Source organism: Arachis ipaensis, chromosome B5 (genome assembly GCF_059453495.1).
Source record: "Arachis ipaensis isolate K30076 ecotype BB chromosome B5, ASM5945349v1, whole genome shotgun sequence".
Taxonomy (NCBI): Eukaryota; Viridiplantae; Streptophyta; class Magnoliopsida; order Fabales; family Fabaceae; genus Arachis; species Arachis ipaensis.
In genome coordinates, this window is record NC_142440.1 from 134701456 (window position 1) to 134717657 (window position 16202).

The window sequence follows — 16202 nt, forward strand, 5'->3', positions numbered from 1 at the left end:
CAGTGTCTTCCTTCAAAACTCGACTGGTCTCCACAGTTGGCTTTTTCGTCGTCATTTATGAGAGTGTTTTCAAAAAAGAATTTCTTTAACAGAGATACACAAAAGGGATCTGTCTAGCCATAGAAGATGCTCTGTTTGTGGTAAATCTTGTTATTTTATTTTTCTTTAGTAGTTACTAGGATTATTTGATTGATTCCTGTTTCAATTTTTTTTATTGTGTTAGTGATAATATGGTTTAGGGTTGAAATTCATTTATTGTTTGACTATAGGATTTATGTTTTACTTCTTGTAATATATTGATATTAACATCAGGGTGATGTTTCTCTTTCTAAATGAATATTTGAATTTTATCATATATTGATATGCTACATTAGTGAGGATATTATCCTAACTTGTATTATTATAGCTCCTAAATTTTTTAAAGCTATATTGCTTAATAATTGTTGTCTTTTTTGGTGCTGATTTTTATTTTAAACTTGATATGCATCATTTATGGGATAAATAGATATATTTTCTGCACAAATTTTGTCCTTAAGCAAGAGCTTACAGATGGTCCAGCAGTTTCGGCTCTTTAGGTAATTACATGTGATATTGTGATCATGTAACTAATTAGAGTTTTTCGACCAAGATTATAGCACTGATATTATGTAATCTTTCACATTGTAATAATGTGCAACTATAGTAAGGTATTATACTCGCTTATAATACTTTTTTGACTTGTAGCACTGATGTTTAACTCTTAATTATTTTTTATTTGATTTATTCTAGCTAGGTTTGCAGGTTTTATGAACCCTGTTGGTTCTTAGCTTTTAATTTTTATGTATGTTTTTAGGGTTTTAATGAATGAAGGCGTCTTTGATGTCATCACCCAGGCTTTGCAAAGTCAAGATAAGAAGTTGGTGTTAATTGGGTATTGATTTCCTTTTATCACCTTGATCTGTTTATGATTCAGTTTTGGGTGTTCATGCATTTTCTGTGTTTAATTTCTAATGTGAACTTATTATGATGGTTGCAGAACAGATATCTTGATTCTCTTTTTGAATCAAGTTCTTAATATTTTGCGATCCTATATTGTTCAGCAGGAAGGAATAACATTTCTTGGACTTTTGGTATGCTTTGTATGTGAATGAGGTCACATTTTTCTTATGACATGAATGTATAAAATTACTCATAAGGCATTTATTAGACATATTATCCTATACCGGTTAAAGGAATGATAACAAATTTTAGGGACAACATGTATTGCCAGTTTCTTGAGATCCTTCACAGTCTATTGGATTCATGTACATTATCTAGACCATAGGTACCACCTGGTAATGATATTTTCTTTAATTTCAATTGTTTAGCCGTATTTGATTGCTATGGATATGATAATAATTGTTATATATGACATATTTATTTTCAAGGTTTTCTTTGGTACCCTTGTTTATACAGGGTATTATTACCTTTTCAATAATCAATATTTAAGGATTATGAATGTTTTTGGATAAATTTTTTGGATTTTTTTTAATTTACTTATAAATTAATAGTGAGGTGAACTTTTTTATTTGATTATAAGTTTTATAGATATGAAAATATAGTAATCTGAGTTAATACATGATTGATTTTTAGCCTTCAGCCACAAATAACTAAAGTGTATTGGTACAAGAAAATTATTTATATTTGTAGTAGGTTGAGGTTTTAATTTTGTCTTGAGTGTATCAGAAATCTTGTGTTGGATTAACAATTTATTTATTTATTCATTATTCTAACATGACATGACTATTCTTGATTTTTAAGTTTAAAATGGAGGGGTTGAGAGAGAAGCTCCATACAATTTTTATAGTATGGGTGTATTTAGTTTTAGATTGTAATTCTCTCTGCTAAAGTAAAATTTTGATCTTCTTAGTTGGTAATGTAGTTTGTCCAGGGTTGTTGTTGCTATCATATACCAAAAAAATCACTGTCTAGAACTGATGTAGTTGAATTTATTCTTGTTAGTTCGGATTCTAAATTGTGTATCTTCTAATTATTGGAGATGTCAGTTAGTAGTTTTATTTTGCATTTGAAGTCTACTTGTTAAAAAGATAAGTTTGGACGTTGAGTAGAATTTATTAAACATCCTCTGAATTGTTGGAAAAAACTTCTCTTTCATATAAGATGGAAGTCCTTTTCTAGGTTAATAATAACATATGTATTACTGAACTTGTTTTATTGATTGTTTCAGTTTTATCTAGCAAAAGGACACAGTTATTAATATTTTTTTTAGAAGCATTTAGGTCAACTGGTTGAAGTTGTTGCATCCAGAATGGCAACAGTGACAGCATCAATATTGAGGACGAGAAACGAGACTACACAATGATGCGGAGAGGTTAGCGAGCAGTGCGGCGACGAGATGGAGGCCGGCGAGAGACAACAATAGAAAAGGTTGAGGCTTTGAGCTCGCGCCGGCCATAACTATATAACTTTGAAGATGGATAGGAGAACATATGTGAGGTTAGAGAAGAGAAGCAAAAGGGATGTAAATAGGGTCTTTAATTTTGGGGATTAGGGTTTTTTAAAATTGATTCATGGACTAAATTACTCATAAAATATTTTCTCGTCCACGTCATCTATCCCTTACTTTACCAACGTGTTAAAAGGGAGTCCACCTCAACTTTCTGGTGGAGCCTAGTTAACGACAAATACTGATGACTCTGAGTCCCGGAGTACAACTCCAGAAATACATATGAATAACTATTAATTTCAGGGACTACTATAAAACTCGAGTGTAACTTGAGGAACTATTTTAAGTCTTAACTCACTTTTATTATTTTCGAATTTCTTACTATATAGATCTAACGAGGGATGCTACAATGAAGAATGTTTTTCAACGAAAAATAAATATTATCCTTTTTATAATAAAAAAAAAAAATAAAAGACAATTTACACCATTAAAATAATTAAAGCTCAAATTTACACCAATATATTTCAGTGCTAACTCTAATCTATATAAACTACCGTGTTCTATTGCGGATTACTAGCGAGGCCTAAGAAAGATTATGCACAATAACTGGAATACAAAAACACTATAAGATATTGCGGATTATGAGAAAGTTAGTGATGTAGTTTGCAGTGGATTACGTATTGAATTTTTTTAATAAATTAAAATTTTAAATTAAATAATTTTATAATCTTATATTAAATTTTTATAATTAAAAATTTAAAATTTAATTTTTATTATTTAAATAAAATTTAAGATTAAATAAAAATAAAAAATTTATACATAATTTACCTAGAATAATACTATTGAAATATATAAACAAGGTTGAATAAGCTATAAATCCTATTTAGATAGCTTGATGTAAATAATCGGAAAATCCATACACATGTTTTATCCATTTTAGAAAAATGTTAGGATCATTCTTTAAAAATAATTGTGACTTATTTTTTATATAATTATTTAAAGTTACTGTCATTATTATATTATATCATTTTTTTTTTGTAGAATACATTAAATCTCGTACGAGTTGGAGTACGTTATTATGTATATTCTATTAAGGAAAAGCTTTAGGCCGTATGCTACTACTCTAAATATTTATAAAAATATTTATCGTACACTTAAAAATTTGATAGTTGTATAATGTACTCTAAAAAAAAAAATAAAGAATAATATAATACAATAATAATTTTGTAACATTAAATAATTATATTTAAAATAAGTTATTAAATAATTATTTTTAAAGAATCATCTTAACATTTTTTTAAAAAATGGATCAGGCATGTGTATGATATTTAGATTAAATAAATTTAAATCAAGTTATTTAAATATGATTTATTGCTAATTCAACATGATATATATATATATATCAAAATTATATGTTATTCTACATAAATCATGTATAAATTTTTTATTTTTATTTTTATTTATCTTAAATTTTATTTAGATAACAAAAATTAAATTTTAAACCTTTTACGATAAAAATTTAATATAAAAATATGAAATTATTTAACTTAAAAAATTTAATTTATCCAAAAAATATTCAATATGTAATTCACTATAAGCTACGTAAAATGCTCCCACGTAATCCGCGATAGGATATAACGGTTTACATAAAAATTAGAATGAGACCCGCGCGAATGTGCGGATGGTAAATTAATGATAATATATAATAAATATTAAAAATGGCTATATTTTGTGGAATTAAATTGAATGTGTAAACTAAAGTTAAATTTAAAAGGTGTTTTGTTTAAAATAATTTGTAGTACAAAAGATTTAAATGTTAGAATTGTACAAAGTGACATTTTTATTTGGTAGGTTGATTTTTGCATTTGTTTTAGTTGATAGATTTAGTCTTCTTATGTGGCGCTCGTCCTCCTCTTTCTTTAATAGTTATTGTTATAATTGTTGTTTTCTTCTTTCTGTCGAGGTTTTTGTGAAGCATGTTCTTTATGAATTGTTGAGTTGTATGCACTTTCTATTATATTGTTTGTTCCATCTTTGCATGTATGTTTTTCTTCTGAAGATGTATCTTGAATTTGTATGGTTTTCTTTCTTCTTAATCTCTTAATGTAGTTTTCTAATGACATCTACAATAAAAGAACAAAAATGTGTAGATTTTTTTTTGAATAAATTATTTTTAATAAGAATAATTGAAATAGTATAAAATAAAATTACCTGTTAGTATTTTTCTTTGACCCACTCTGTCAGGTAATGTCTCAAGTGATGCAAAATTTTGAGTAAAAGGTTTGTTTTCATTATACCTTTAATTGGCCTATACAAATCATTTGTATCTTCTATTTTTATATTTTTTATAGTATAGACTTTTTCATCCCTGCAATGCTAGTAAATCATAGTTCATAATTAGTTAAAAAAGAATAATAAATAGCATATTAAAAATAGTATAATTTTAACGATATTAAAATACAATTATATATAAAGTATTATAAAATAATATAAAAAGTATAAAAAACAAAAATAATTAAAGTATTTTTTTCGTAAATTTAATTTAAAAATATAATAAATATGTTTGTTTTGTACATTTTCATCTAATATAATCATTTCTAAGTAAAGAGACTCTTTTTCATTTGTGGATGTTAATGTTTCCCATAGATGAACCATGCGAACTTTGATAAACTAATTGTCTTTTTGTTTGGTGATATTGTCCAAAGAATGATACTCCATTGAGTAAGTTTAAGATGTTGTGTAGTTCGAAAATAAATTTCTTGTGCTAAATTTGATATCATTTGAAGGAATAGTGATAAGAGACTTATATAAGTAGTTCAAAAAATATGAAATTTAAATATTTATAACGTAAAATTTATTATGATTAATAATATTCTTATTACATTTGTAATATGAATGTTTATTATATTTAATGAGCTATTTATAGAAATTAATAAATTAATTATTGGAGTTATAAATTTATTGTATTGTTTATAACGGTAAGATATAATAAATATATGAATATGAATTTAATATTTTTGTAGGTTACAAATTTGATTACAAATTTTTGTATATATATATATATTTTTGCTGATTTGGAAATAATAGTTAATTTGGCAAAAATTGAGTGGTCGATTTTAATATTTTGCCAAGTAAGCAATGTTGCTGACATGGCATTAATAGAAAGAAAAATATATTTTAAAAGTAATGTGGGTAAACTTATGTATTTACTTTAAGAATATATTATAATAACTCTCTAGCTTATAACGATTTATATAGATTAGAATTAGAACCAAATTATAAACTATTTAAAAATGTTATATTTGTGTAAATTTAAGCTCCAATTATTTTAAAGGTGTAAATTGCCCAAGAATAGAGATATCATATGTAATGCACATTTTTCTAACAAATTTAGCATTCTTTAGCAAAGAAATTCTCAAATCTAATATTCACTTCGTACATCACCAAATGAATTATCGATAATAAATTTGGGAAATGGATATTGTCACTTCTTTTTTTTTTTATATAAATTTATGCAAACATACAGTATAAGAAAATACATATGCAGAATAACATTATAAAAAATACGTGGTATGCAGTTATGCACAAGTTGGTTAAGATTTAAGCAATCTTAAATTAATAACTTGAATATGAAGTCAACAATCCTGTTAAACAGAAAACTGAGTTTCAAATTTTAACAAGATATTTTAGAAAAACAGGTTCTGCATTTGTTCATCTATCATGCATGCCTCATGTCTTTATCGATCTCTTGTTTAAAGGTCGACCAAAATAGGTTTGTGGGTAAATCATAAGATTTAGACATTAATAGTGCAAATAAATTAAGATAAAATAGAGGCAACGCTTATTATTTCTAGGTTGGTATGATCTTGCTTGCCCGTGAAATCCTACTTTATGACTTAATGTGCCACAAAAAGATGCCTCGACATACTCATGAATCACGATGCTAAGTTTCAACTGAATAGAAGGAAAAACACTAGCGATTTTTATTTACACTTAACATCCGTGATCTCAAAAAATACAAACACTAGCAAAAAAACCCTTCACAACAAAACACACAATGGCGCCTCCAGAAGAGTGATGGAGGAAAAAGTAACCTTCGTATAATTAAAACAAAAAAAATTCACGTAAGATCATATGTGATGTATGCAGACATCAAATATGGTAAGATATGCATTGTGGTCTAGCTTCAGCACCACAATTTTCACGGTCACAGGACGCACATGCAATTGGATTATCTGCCTTAACAAGTCAACGATGCAATGCAATACAATGAAAATTTTTTTTGTAATGTCATGTAATATTATATTTTATTATACTATACTATATGAGATAATAGAGATAAGAATCTAATTTTAGTGCACTGTCAATGTAGAACAGTTTTACACATGCATCTAATTATATAACGCCACATCAACAAAAATAACTACCTTTTACATTGAGTGAATGGTCACTCAAAAAAATGAATGTGATTAGACAACTGTGTAAAATGTTTTAAACTGTCAATGCACTCACTCAGAGATAAAGGTGAAACACTTTTTCTAATATAAAATATAGGATGAATTACGCAAAATTCTATCCTATAATAGGTTATATTCTATACAGTGCCCTTTGTTTTCTCATGCATACACTAAGCTCTCTAGAAGATGGGGGATCATGTCATGTTTATAGGAACAATTAGTGTTCAAATTTTATTAAATACAAATAAAGAGGTGTTAGCGATTAGTATAATTTACTCTATGTATAAAACTAAATGAATGAAACAAAAAAACTGACCTATTAAGTGCATTAGAATCAAATTCATAATTTTGTTTTGTGAATTGAAATGACGTGATTGGCTAAGGAAATAAATCTGACACTTAAACCCTAGTAATAGCATCACAGGAAAGTTTGTCAACTAGACATAATTGTAAATTAGTCTTAGCACCTAAGCTGGTAGTGATGCATATCTGCATTGGTCATCAGATATTTTTTGGTCATTCTCACTCATTAAAATTGGAGCCATTTTCAGGAACAAAGGTTGGTAACATTTGCAAGTTGCAACTGCCAACTAACAAACACAAGAAAAGATTGCTCCCACTGACATTCACAGCTAAAGAAAATTGTTACACTAAAAACCATTGAAGAAATTTCCTGCTATACATTAATTAACACTTTAATTTGTAAACTCAATTAGAGTCTCCAGAGTGTAGCACACGTTTCTTGTATGAAAATAACATTAAAAATCATCTTTCAAACAATACAGTGACCCTATTGACTCAGCTATATTTTGATTGTGGAAAAATGTAAGTACTTGTAAACTTAAATAAGGAAGAGAAGCAGCAGTTTACTCACAAAAATAAAGGGGGAAAATGAAAGGCCAAAAAAGTGGATAGACCTCATATACATGCAGTGTATCGACGTTTCTTCTTCTCTGGTGTTGAGTGTACTTGTGCTTTGATCCCATATGTTTTTAACTGAAAGTTTTCAAAAGCATCTGAAATAGCTTCAACCTACAGGATTGCACAAAGCAGAGCATAAGTGACAGCCGATTTGAACAGGTAAAGAAGATCAGAGTATAAATGGATTTGATTCCACTGACCAATTCTGGCTTTTTGGCGTACACCCGAACTATCATATCTTGATAAGTTGTTGGCAGCAGGTGGCTTACGCGGTCATTGGAAATTGTAAATTTCTCATCACTATCATAATCCTGAATGGATTACTTAACAAGTTAATGACTAAATGTAATATAGCAGGTGGCAAAAGACAAAATACACCTTCAGGATTTCCATACTTGAAAGTGTAGTTTCAAACTTTCAATTAAACAACACTATTGCTCATCTCCAAAAACTTAAAAAAAAAAAGAATTGAATGATAATAAAAACAGAGTTTGCCGAAATCCAGTATATTGCCAAACTATTTAATACAATTCTGTCCTGGCAGAAGCTTGAAAAGTTTTCCCACAAAACATTCATGAAACTATGTACAAGAATATATTAATGTGAAGAATCCTGAAACACCACCTACCATCCTACTGCTTTGATATGCAACTTAACTTGCTCAATCAGAGACTTTAAATCATATAGTTGTATGCTTTCAGGGAGGAGTGTGCTAAACAACTTTGAACAATGAAAGTGTCCGTCCAGCCTTCTTATTCAGTATAAGCTGATTATGCAACTAAATACATTTTTGAGCTCTCACAGCAACATTTGTATGTGGACACTTGTGCAGAAGTTACTTTTTCAATTATTTATTTAAAAGAAATGCATCCAAGAGCAAAGTAGAAGCTGGATAACTAAATTGGTGTATATCCCAACAGATTTAGTAATACATACAAAGTAGACCTAATTAGCTAGCAAGAAAACTAAAAGAAAATATAAATTATAAATGTCAAATAGCCTTCAGGCAAGGGGTTTACAAGTCCAAAGATCTTGGCACCACCAAACCCAAATAAAATATATTAAGCTTATTGATGAAATGTGTCGGTAAAATAAAATAAGGTTCATTGCTGTACCTTGAAGAAGTTAATGCTGCAAGAGAAACACACAACAAAAGGTAGAGACGAAGATTAGTTGATGCTAAAAGGAAGTTAAACAAAAAACTGTATTTCGACAAGTGTTGTTGCTGATCATTGAATACCTTTCAAGAGGATTATGTTTCCCACGAGTTAAATCAATTTTTACATTAGAAACAGCGACGTCCTCCTCTCTGAGTGTACCTCCGCCACTCTTCTGTCATGGTATTTACACGAAAACAATCTAGTCCACTGATTGAAATTTAGAAACAAGCAAAAGTATATGCCAATGAGAAAGTTTGAAACAGATTAGGTACCTGGGAACAAACAATATCTTGGGCAGTGACCACCTTAAAGTTTTCCACCATATCCTTTGGTACAGCATACTCATTACAGAACTACAAAAAGAACAAGATAAGCTCCTGATCTTCAACAACAACACGTAACTACAATTGAATAGACAGAAATAGATGATCCACACTAACTCTTCAGGCTGTATGCAAGTTTAGATACAGACACAGAAGACTTAGCATAGTTTGTGCAAAACATATGTGAAAAGATACTCGTCAATGGATCATTATTGCATGGAATTTTAAACACAGAAAACTAACTAGTAAAAACATGCCTGGTACAGATTCCTTCTTCGAATGCGCAGGATCAACTCTCTAGATTCCTTTAGTTCCTGACTAGGTGCTGTCTCAATTGTTTTAATTATTGTGTCATCCAGCTGCATTTTGTTTTTATTCCCAAATAAATTTAAGTATATTTTATGGCTCGATCAAAGATTTTATATGCATGTTTTTAAAACAGGCTTATTCACCTTCCAGTACTCAGAAGGATTTAGAATGTGAGATGAGATCTCCAAATAATCATTTGCTTGAACAAGTGCATCAACCACCATAAGTTCTATTGCCTGAAAAGTGAAAATATCAAGACGAGATTAGAAACAGTAAAAGCCAATACAGTTATGTTTATGGATATTAAAGACTTGGACAAGAGAAATCAAAGAAAAGCAAGAATATCTGCCATAACAAAGAAATATAGCTGTTGGCTTCCTCTTAAAATATCATACCTTTACTTTTGGATGAGTATAAACTGTTCTGTACAGATCAGCTCGAGTGGAAAATAACTTATGGATGCTCAAATCTACAAAATTACACAACCAAAAGACCAGAACAATTAGAACAATATAATTAAATTAGGAACAAAGGCACTAAAACAATGTTTGATATACACTAACATTCCTTTGCACGATAGCAAATCTCATCATCCAAAACCCGCATGGTCTCCAATAATCTGAAAGTCAAATTATAATTTAAGATACCAGAAATGATATGTAACCTCAGTTTACTTTCTTGCTAGGAAAATTATCTAATAAGTGACATGAAAGTTGTTTTCAATAAATTCATGAAACCTCTGAAATTCAAAGTTGCAACCCAGACCACAAGCTCGACAATCACGGGCAATATAATCAAATCTGCAAGTCAATAATATATATTAAAAAAAAAAAAAGAAAAACCATTACACACACAGTCACTGCATTAAAGAGGAAGGATAGAAAAAAGTATATATACCACATAACAATAATAATTATAACTTTTCTGTGTACTTACTTGTCAACATCAATTCCATTTCGACCATTTGCAACAATATCATACAAGAAACCTTTCTCAGTTGAGCTCTAGATAACCCAAAACAGGAAAGATAACAAGAAAAAGAGAAAGATTCACAATTAACACCTATTATAAGAAACAAATCAGTCAATATGTATTGAGAATAGATATTTTAAAATACAACAATAAAAAATCTTACTCGGGGAAGAGTAAATTCAGAGCTTGCTAGTATCATCTCCTGTCAATAGTAACAACCCATCAAGGAAAAAGACAGAAATCTATTCCAAACTTTTATTTGTTGGAGTGAATGAGTGATGCACTATGTTCTCATGCTGATAACAAGATATTTAAGAAAAACAATACATGCACAAGTGAAGCTCTGTCAACTTAGAATCTCATGCACAGAGAATGGACATTGGAGAATGGCATCAAAAACACCCTAAAGATGTCTCGAAAATGTACAAAGCAAAGCTTCCAAGTCTACTTCAAGTAGCACTAAATCTTATACAGATAACTATATATACTAGTTTATGTAATGATGCTTTGGAAATAATAATTCAAAGACACCTAATAAAACAAGAAAATGGCCGTTGTAAATATTGGCATTTGGCATACCTTGACTCTTTTTATCATCTCAGGATCAACATCAATGTGATGTTCATTAACAATATAATCTACCATATTGACTGACATTTGTTCATGTGACCTAGAACATACAAAATATAGAACATATTGAGTGAATAATGATGATCATGAAATGAAATCAAGAAAAACCAGATGAAATGCAGATAACTTTTTTAAGGATTTCAGACAAATAAAAATACATATCTCTAAATTAGCCTATTGTATTCAAGAACATATAATTATAAACATGAGAGAAATAAGAGTACCAGTGAGAACCATTAGTAACTTTGGGAAGAAATTCACGTTCAAATAAGTGACTGAAAGGCCCATGCCCAATATCATGCAGAAGTCCTAAAAAAAACAAACAAGAAAACAAGAAAAAAAGATTACGAGATCACTTAAAACTAAATATTGGATAAGAATCATAAACAGTCCTAAGAACCACTGCATACCTGCTAGTTTAACTGTTTGCATATCAAATCTATTAATACCAAGTTCCAAGCCCTGAAAAGATCACAATACACATGCCTTTATGAGTATGCTCTCAAAAATTCCTATTTATACTCTCAAAAATCAGTGAAAATAAAATTTATACTTGAAAATTTTTAAGCATTTCAATGGATTGACCAGCAAGCCAATACACGCCAAGAGAATGCTCAAATCTAGAATGGACAGCACCTGGATAGACCATATTTGCCAAACCTGAAACACAAAACAAATTGATCTATTGAAGAGTTCATACAAACTTAATAATAGAATAAGCTAGAAAGTCTCAGCTAGGCTTTGAGAACTAGCAGCAGTAACTACCTTCTGCTAGTATATAAACAGAGAAGTCACTCAATTATGGACTTCAGCTTCATATTACAAAAGTCAGGAGAAAGAAAAAAAAAACAATCTCTTCTCTTTTTCTCTCTCTACTTCTCTGTCTTTTCGATTCTGCATTACTTAAAATTTGAAAAACTGATATCAAACCAGGTGGAAGTTTCAAACATTAGCTTACTCCAACAGTCCTCCTTTTAGTGGTAACAGGAAAAGTATAAGAAAGCACTTTGCTGACAGTCTCTCATGAGAGACCTATTAAATACTTCTAAAGATCCTTTTCTTATCTAATCACAGACGCCAATGTCCGTCCTTTTCCTATTGATAGAGATATGTTAATTAGTGTTAATAGTTAGTAACAACAAGAAGAAAGACTTATCCCATTGTGCCCTATCATATATCATACTTAGGGTGAGACCATTTATACATATTTAATAATTTTCAATAATTTCCTTTATTCCATCTAGATCTCTGTCCGCTTCTAGCTACTAAACACCCTCCATCTTAGTTACGTTCTGTACTATGGCTTCAACAAAATTTTCTACCACCTTTTCCATAAAAGACACTAACTAGGTTTTTTTCTCTAATGCAATATTCCTAATACAATATTGTCTAACGTATGTCCACCCATCCACGTTAGCATCCTAAACCCTGCAAGATTAAGGTTATTGTCACTTAATTATTGTTTAATATACAATCCCACACAAAATCCTTGGTCTTATAAGTGGACAGAAATTTCTCCTTTGATCTTGAAAGATACTTTTTCTTTTATTATAAATAATGCCTGCAGCATCCTCCATATCATCCATGTAGCTTGAATTCTACGATTCTAATTCTGTTATCCTGGACAATGGATCCAAGATAGTTAAATTGTTTGGCTTGTGGTATGGTATCGTCCCAATTTTCATCCATATTATAATTTGTGCATCTATCACTAATTTATGTTCCATATACTCCATTCTACTTCTACTTTTACAAAAATCATTTGCTTCCAAGTTTGGCCTTGTTAACATATACGACTATACAAGTACTAATAAAGCTTCCGAAAAATAGAAATAGCCACCATGCCCCAACTCAAAGACCTTCAGTTCACTATAGACACTAACTTTAATGAAAATTGGTATTAATGGTTATAATAATACATTTAAAACCTAAGAGTACAGTAGCAACATCAACATTTCAATGCAATTCTTCAACTGAGGAAATAATAGAACCAAACAAACTTATCCTCTATTCAAAAGTAGAGTCACATAACTGCCATTTATAATGACATATAATATATCCTAATAAGTAGTTATAACAGTCTGTTATCTATTCCAATATATAATATAAGCTGCTATCTGGTACTTAATAGTCTGTTATTTATTCCATTTTAATGCAGTGATAAACTGATACAAACTGCCACAGCATAAGCAAGTTATAATTAATTAAGGGTCCTCTATGTTTGGGCGTAATTCTGTTTTAGTTCTTAAGGTTTAAAGTGTTCTATTTGAATCCAAAAAAGTTTCATATAGCATCAATTTAGTCCCACAGTGAGGTCAAATATAAATAATTAACGGAATGTCCTACATAACAACAGTACAAGAACAAAATCAATAATCTGGAGAACAAGTACAAGCTTCAGAGGCACAAAATCAACCGTTGATGCATCAATACATTTATTTATTATTTTTCTTAATATATAAATAAAATATTTTCTATAGAACTAAAGAGAATGATAAACAAATGTATTGATGCATCAACGGTTGATTTTGTGCCTCCGGAGCTTGTACTTGTTCTCCAAATTATCGATTTTATTCTTGTACTGTTGTTATGTAGGACATTCCGTTAATTATTTAACTTTGACCTCACTGTGGGACTAAATTGATGCTAAATGAAACTTTTTTAGATTCAAATAGAAAACACTTTAAACCTTAAGGATCAAAACAGAATTACGCCTAAACATAGGGGACCAATTTAGTACGGGTAAAGTACTAAATTAGTCCCTTACGTTTGGGCGTAATTCTGTTTTGGTTCTTAAGGTTTAAAGTGTCCTATTTAAATCCAAAAAAGTTTCATTTAGCTTCAATTTAGTCCCACCGGTGGTCAAAGATAAATAATCAACAAAATGTCCTACATGACAGCAATATAAGAACAAGGTCGATAATCTAGAGAACAAGTACAAGCTCCAGAGGCACAAAATCAACCGTGAATGCATTAATACATTTATTTATCATTTTTTTTATAATTAAAATGAAATATTTTCTATAAAACTAGAAAAAATGTTAAATGCATGTATTGATGCATCCACTGTTGATTTTGTGCCTCTGGAGCTTGTATCTATTCTCCAAATTATCGACTCAAATAGAACACTTTAAACCTTAATGACCAAAACAGGATTATGCAAAAACGTAGGGGACTAATTTAGTACTTTTCCCATTAATTAATAATTAATTTTATATGCCCAGCCCAGTCTAATCTAACTAACCTCGTTGTCCACACTCTTCCCCTTCCAATTGTATAGTGTATACATTCCATAACTTCTATGCAGAGAATTCAGCACGCCAATCACCGGCATGAAGAATTCTAAGCTATCTACAGTCTTCACCATTGCGTTAAAGATTCTTATCATTTATTCATTAAATAAATAAAATAAAATCAATTATTTTCATCCTCTCTCTAAACTCATCCATTCCAAAGATTATCTTAGCATATAGAAGTAAAAAAATTCAACAACAGTGCATAATGCTCCAAAACAAAATTCAGAACATGTAAGCGTGCAAGCATGTCTCAATTCCAAATTGCAAATTAGCTTCTAAACCACTTCCTGAATAATATCTATTGAACTAAATAAACTGGGATTCAACTCACCGAGTTGTTTCAATTCGCGAAGCCTGCAAATACAAGCAAATAAAAAATAAACAAAAATTAACAAACGAAGGAACAAAAAAATAAAAATATAAGACTCTGGAAGTGACACAGTTGAACGTAGAAAACAAAGTCCCGAACTTGCCTCTGAAACTGCTCAGTGTCAATGAACTTCAAACTGAGCTGCAAAAACAGAACAATCACAACAATAAACGCCTTTTGCATTGTAACATGGCGGAGAATTTCTAGTTTTCGAAATTTCAATCACAAAAGAATTTTAATGATAAGAAGAAGGGGGAAAAATTGGAAAAGAGGAGAAGAAAAAAAAATTGAATTACGTTGTCAAGGTAAATGTTGCCATGGAGATTGTCGTGGACATGCTTGGAGGGCCTGAGATCGCGGGCGGAAACGGCGTCGTATGAGTGAGGCAACGACGAAACGTCGCCGTTGCAGCAAGCTCCCATGCTGCTGCTGCTGCTTCTTCTTCTTTGCTTGCTCACTCAGCAAACGCGTGTCCGTGTCTATTGGAATTGGAAAGAGAGAGTGTGGCTCGAAAAGAAACAGAATAGTGGGATTTTATAGTATGAACTATGAAGTGTGTGTGGGAGAGAGAGAATGCTGCTGCTTTGCTTTCCTTTGTTTCTTCGCTTCGGTTCGTAATAACTTACTATTGATTACTACTTTTTAATTAATACTGAGTATAATTATCGGGTTAAAATTTTGAAAATGGTGCAGCAATGGTAGGGTAGGGTAGGGTTTGGAGCCTACCCTAACTCTATCTGTAGGTTGAAAATTTTATTAAAATTCTATCATACCTTATTCGCGGGTTGAGAATCTCTCAACTCTAACCCTACTTACATCCTAAAATTCTAAACCCTACCCTACCCTACTCGCAGAAATATCAAATTTTTTCAAAGTAAATATAAAATTTAACTATTTCGAATTTTATACATATTAATAACATAAAAAATAAAAAATTAATGTTTTAAATTGTTAAATTAACTAACTAGTTTTAGTGGTTGTTTACTTATTATAAGTCATTATATGAGGGAGATTGTGGGTTCAACTCTCACTTCTTTCACTATATACTTAATTTTTATAAAATATGTGTTATATATGAGGTGCGGGTATATGAGGTGCGGGTAGGGTAGGGTAGGGTACACCCTAAACCCGTACCCTACCCTACCCGCAGGCATACCCAGACCGTACCCTATCCTACCCGCAGCGGATCGGGTAGCCTACCCTACCCGAACGGGTTGGACCGGGTATACCCAGACCGTACCCTATCCTACCCGCAGCGGATCGGGTAGCCTACCCTACCCGAACGGGTTGGACCGGGTTGGGTACCCGCGGATAGGGTATGAATTGCCAGCCCTAGCTA

General features: G+C 30.6%; 1 protein-coding gene and 1 long non-coding RNA gene across 6 annotated transcripts; one reads left to right on the forward strand and one right to left on the reverse strand.

Annotated features, from left to right (window-relative positions):
* Nucleotides 1-1136, forward strand: LOC107642043 (uncharacterized). Its single transcript, XR_001620587.3, has 3 exons — nucleotides 1-140; nucleotides 833-910; nucleotides 1016-1136. It is a non-coding gene; the product is annotated as an uncharacterized LOC107642043 (long non-coding RNA).
* A 6406-nt stretch (nucleotides 1137-7542) lies between these two features.
* On the reverse strand, nucleotides 7543-15484 carry LOC107644027 (uncharacterized). 5 transcript variants are annotated; one of them, XM_016347798.3, is made up of 19 exons: nucleotides 15160-15479; nucleotides 14967-15004; nucleotides 14825-14847; nucleotides 11751-11857; nucleotides 11608-11659; nucleotides 11422-11506; nucleotides 11147-11237; nucleotides 10731-10769; nucleotides 10532-10599; nucleotides 10333-10395; nucleotides 10159-10214; nucleotides 9991-10064; nucleotides 9739-9831; nucleotides 9544-9645; nucleotides 9236-9316; nucleotides 9044-9132; nucleotides 8919-8934; nucleotides 8004-8114; nucleotides 7543-7914 (listed from the first exon to the last, which is right to left on the reverse strand). In XM_016347798.3, the coding sequence occupies exons 1-19, from the start codon at nucleotides 15283-15285 to the stop codon at nucleotides 7801-7803; spliced, it is 1428 nt and encodes a 475-aa protein (XP_016203284.1). In that variant the 5' UTR covers nucleotides 15286-15479; the 3' UTR covers nucleotides 7543-7800. The 5 variants fall into 5 exon arrangements, 2 of the variants coding, with proteins under 2 accessions (XP_016203284.1, XP_016203282.1); XM_016347796.3 differs by having other exon boundaries at nucleotides 9044-9135; XR_015883418.1 differs by lacking the exon at nucleotides 8919-8934 and having other exon boundaries at nucleotides 8004-8142; nucleotides 15160-15484.
* Nucleotides 15485-16202: the final 718 nt, after the last annotated feature.

Excerpts from the sequence above, each read along its gene's own strand:
- LOC107644027 (XM_016347796.3), bottom strand. The coding sequence starts at position 15,285 with ATGGGAGCTTGCTGCAACGGCGACGTTTCGTCGTTGCCTCACTCATAC. Across the intron at positions 11,660-11,750 it reads AAATGCTTAAAAATTTTCAA|GGCTTGGAACTTGGTATTAA; the intron begins GTATAAATTTTA and ends TGATCTTTTCAG. Across the intron at positions 7,915-8,003 it reads ACGCCAAAAAGCCAGAATTG|GTTGAAGCTATTTCAGATGC; the intron begins GTCAGTGGAATC and ends GCAATCCTGTAG.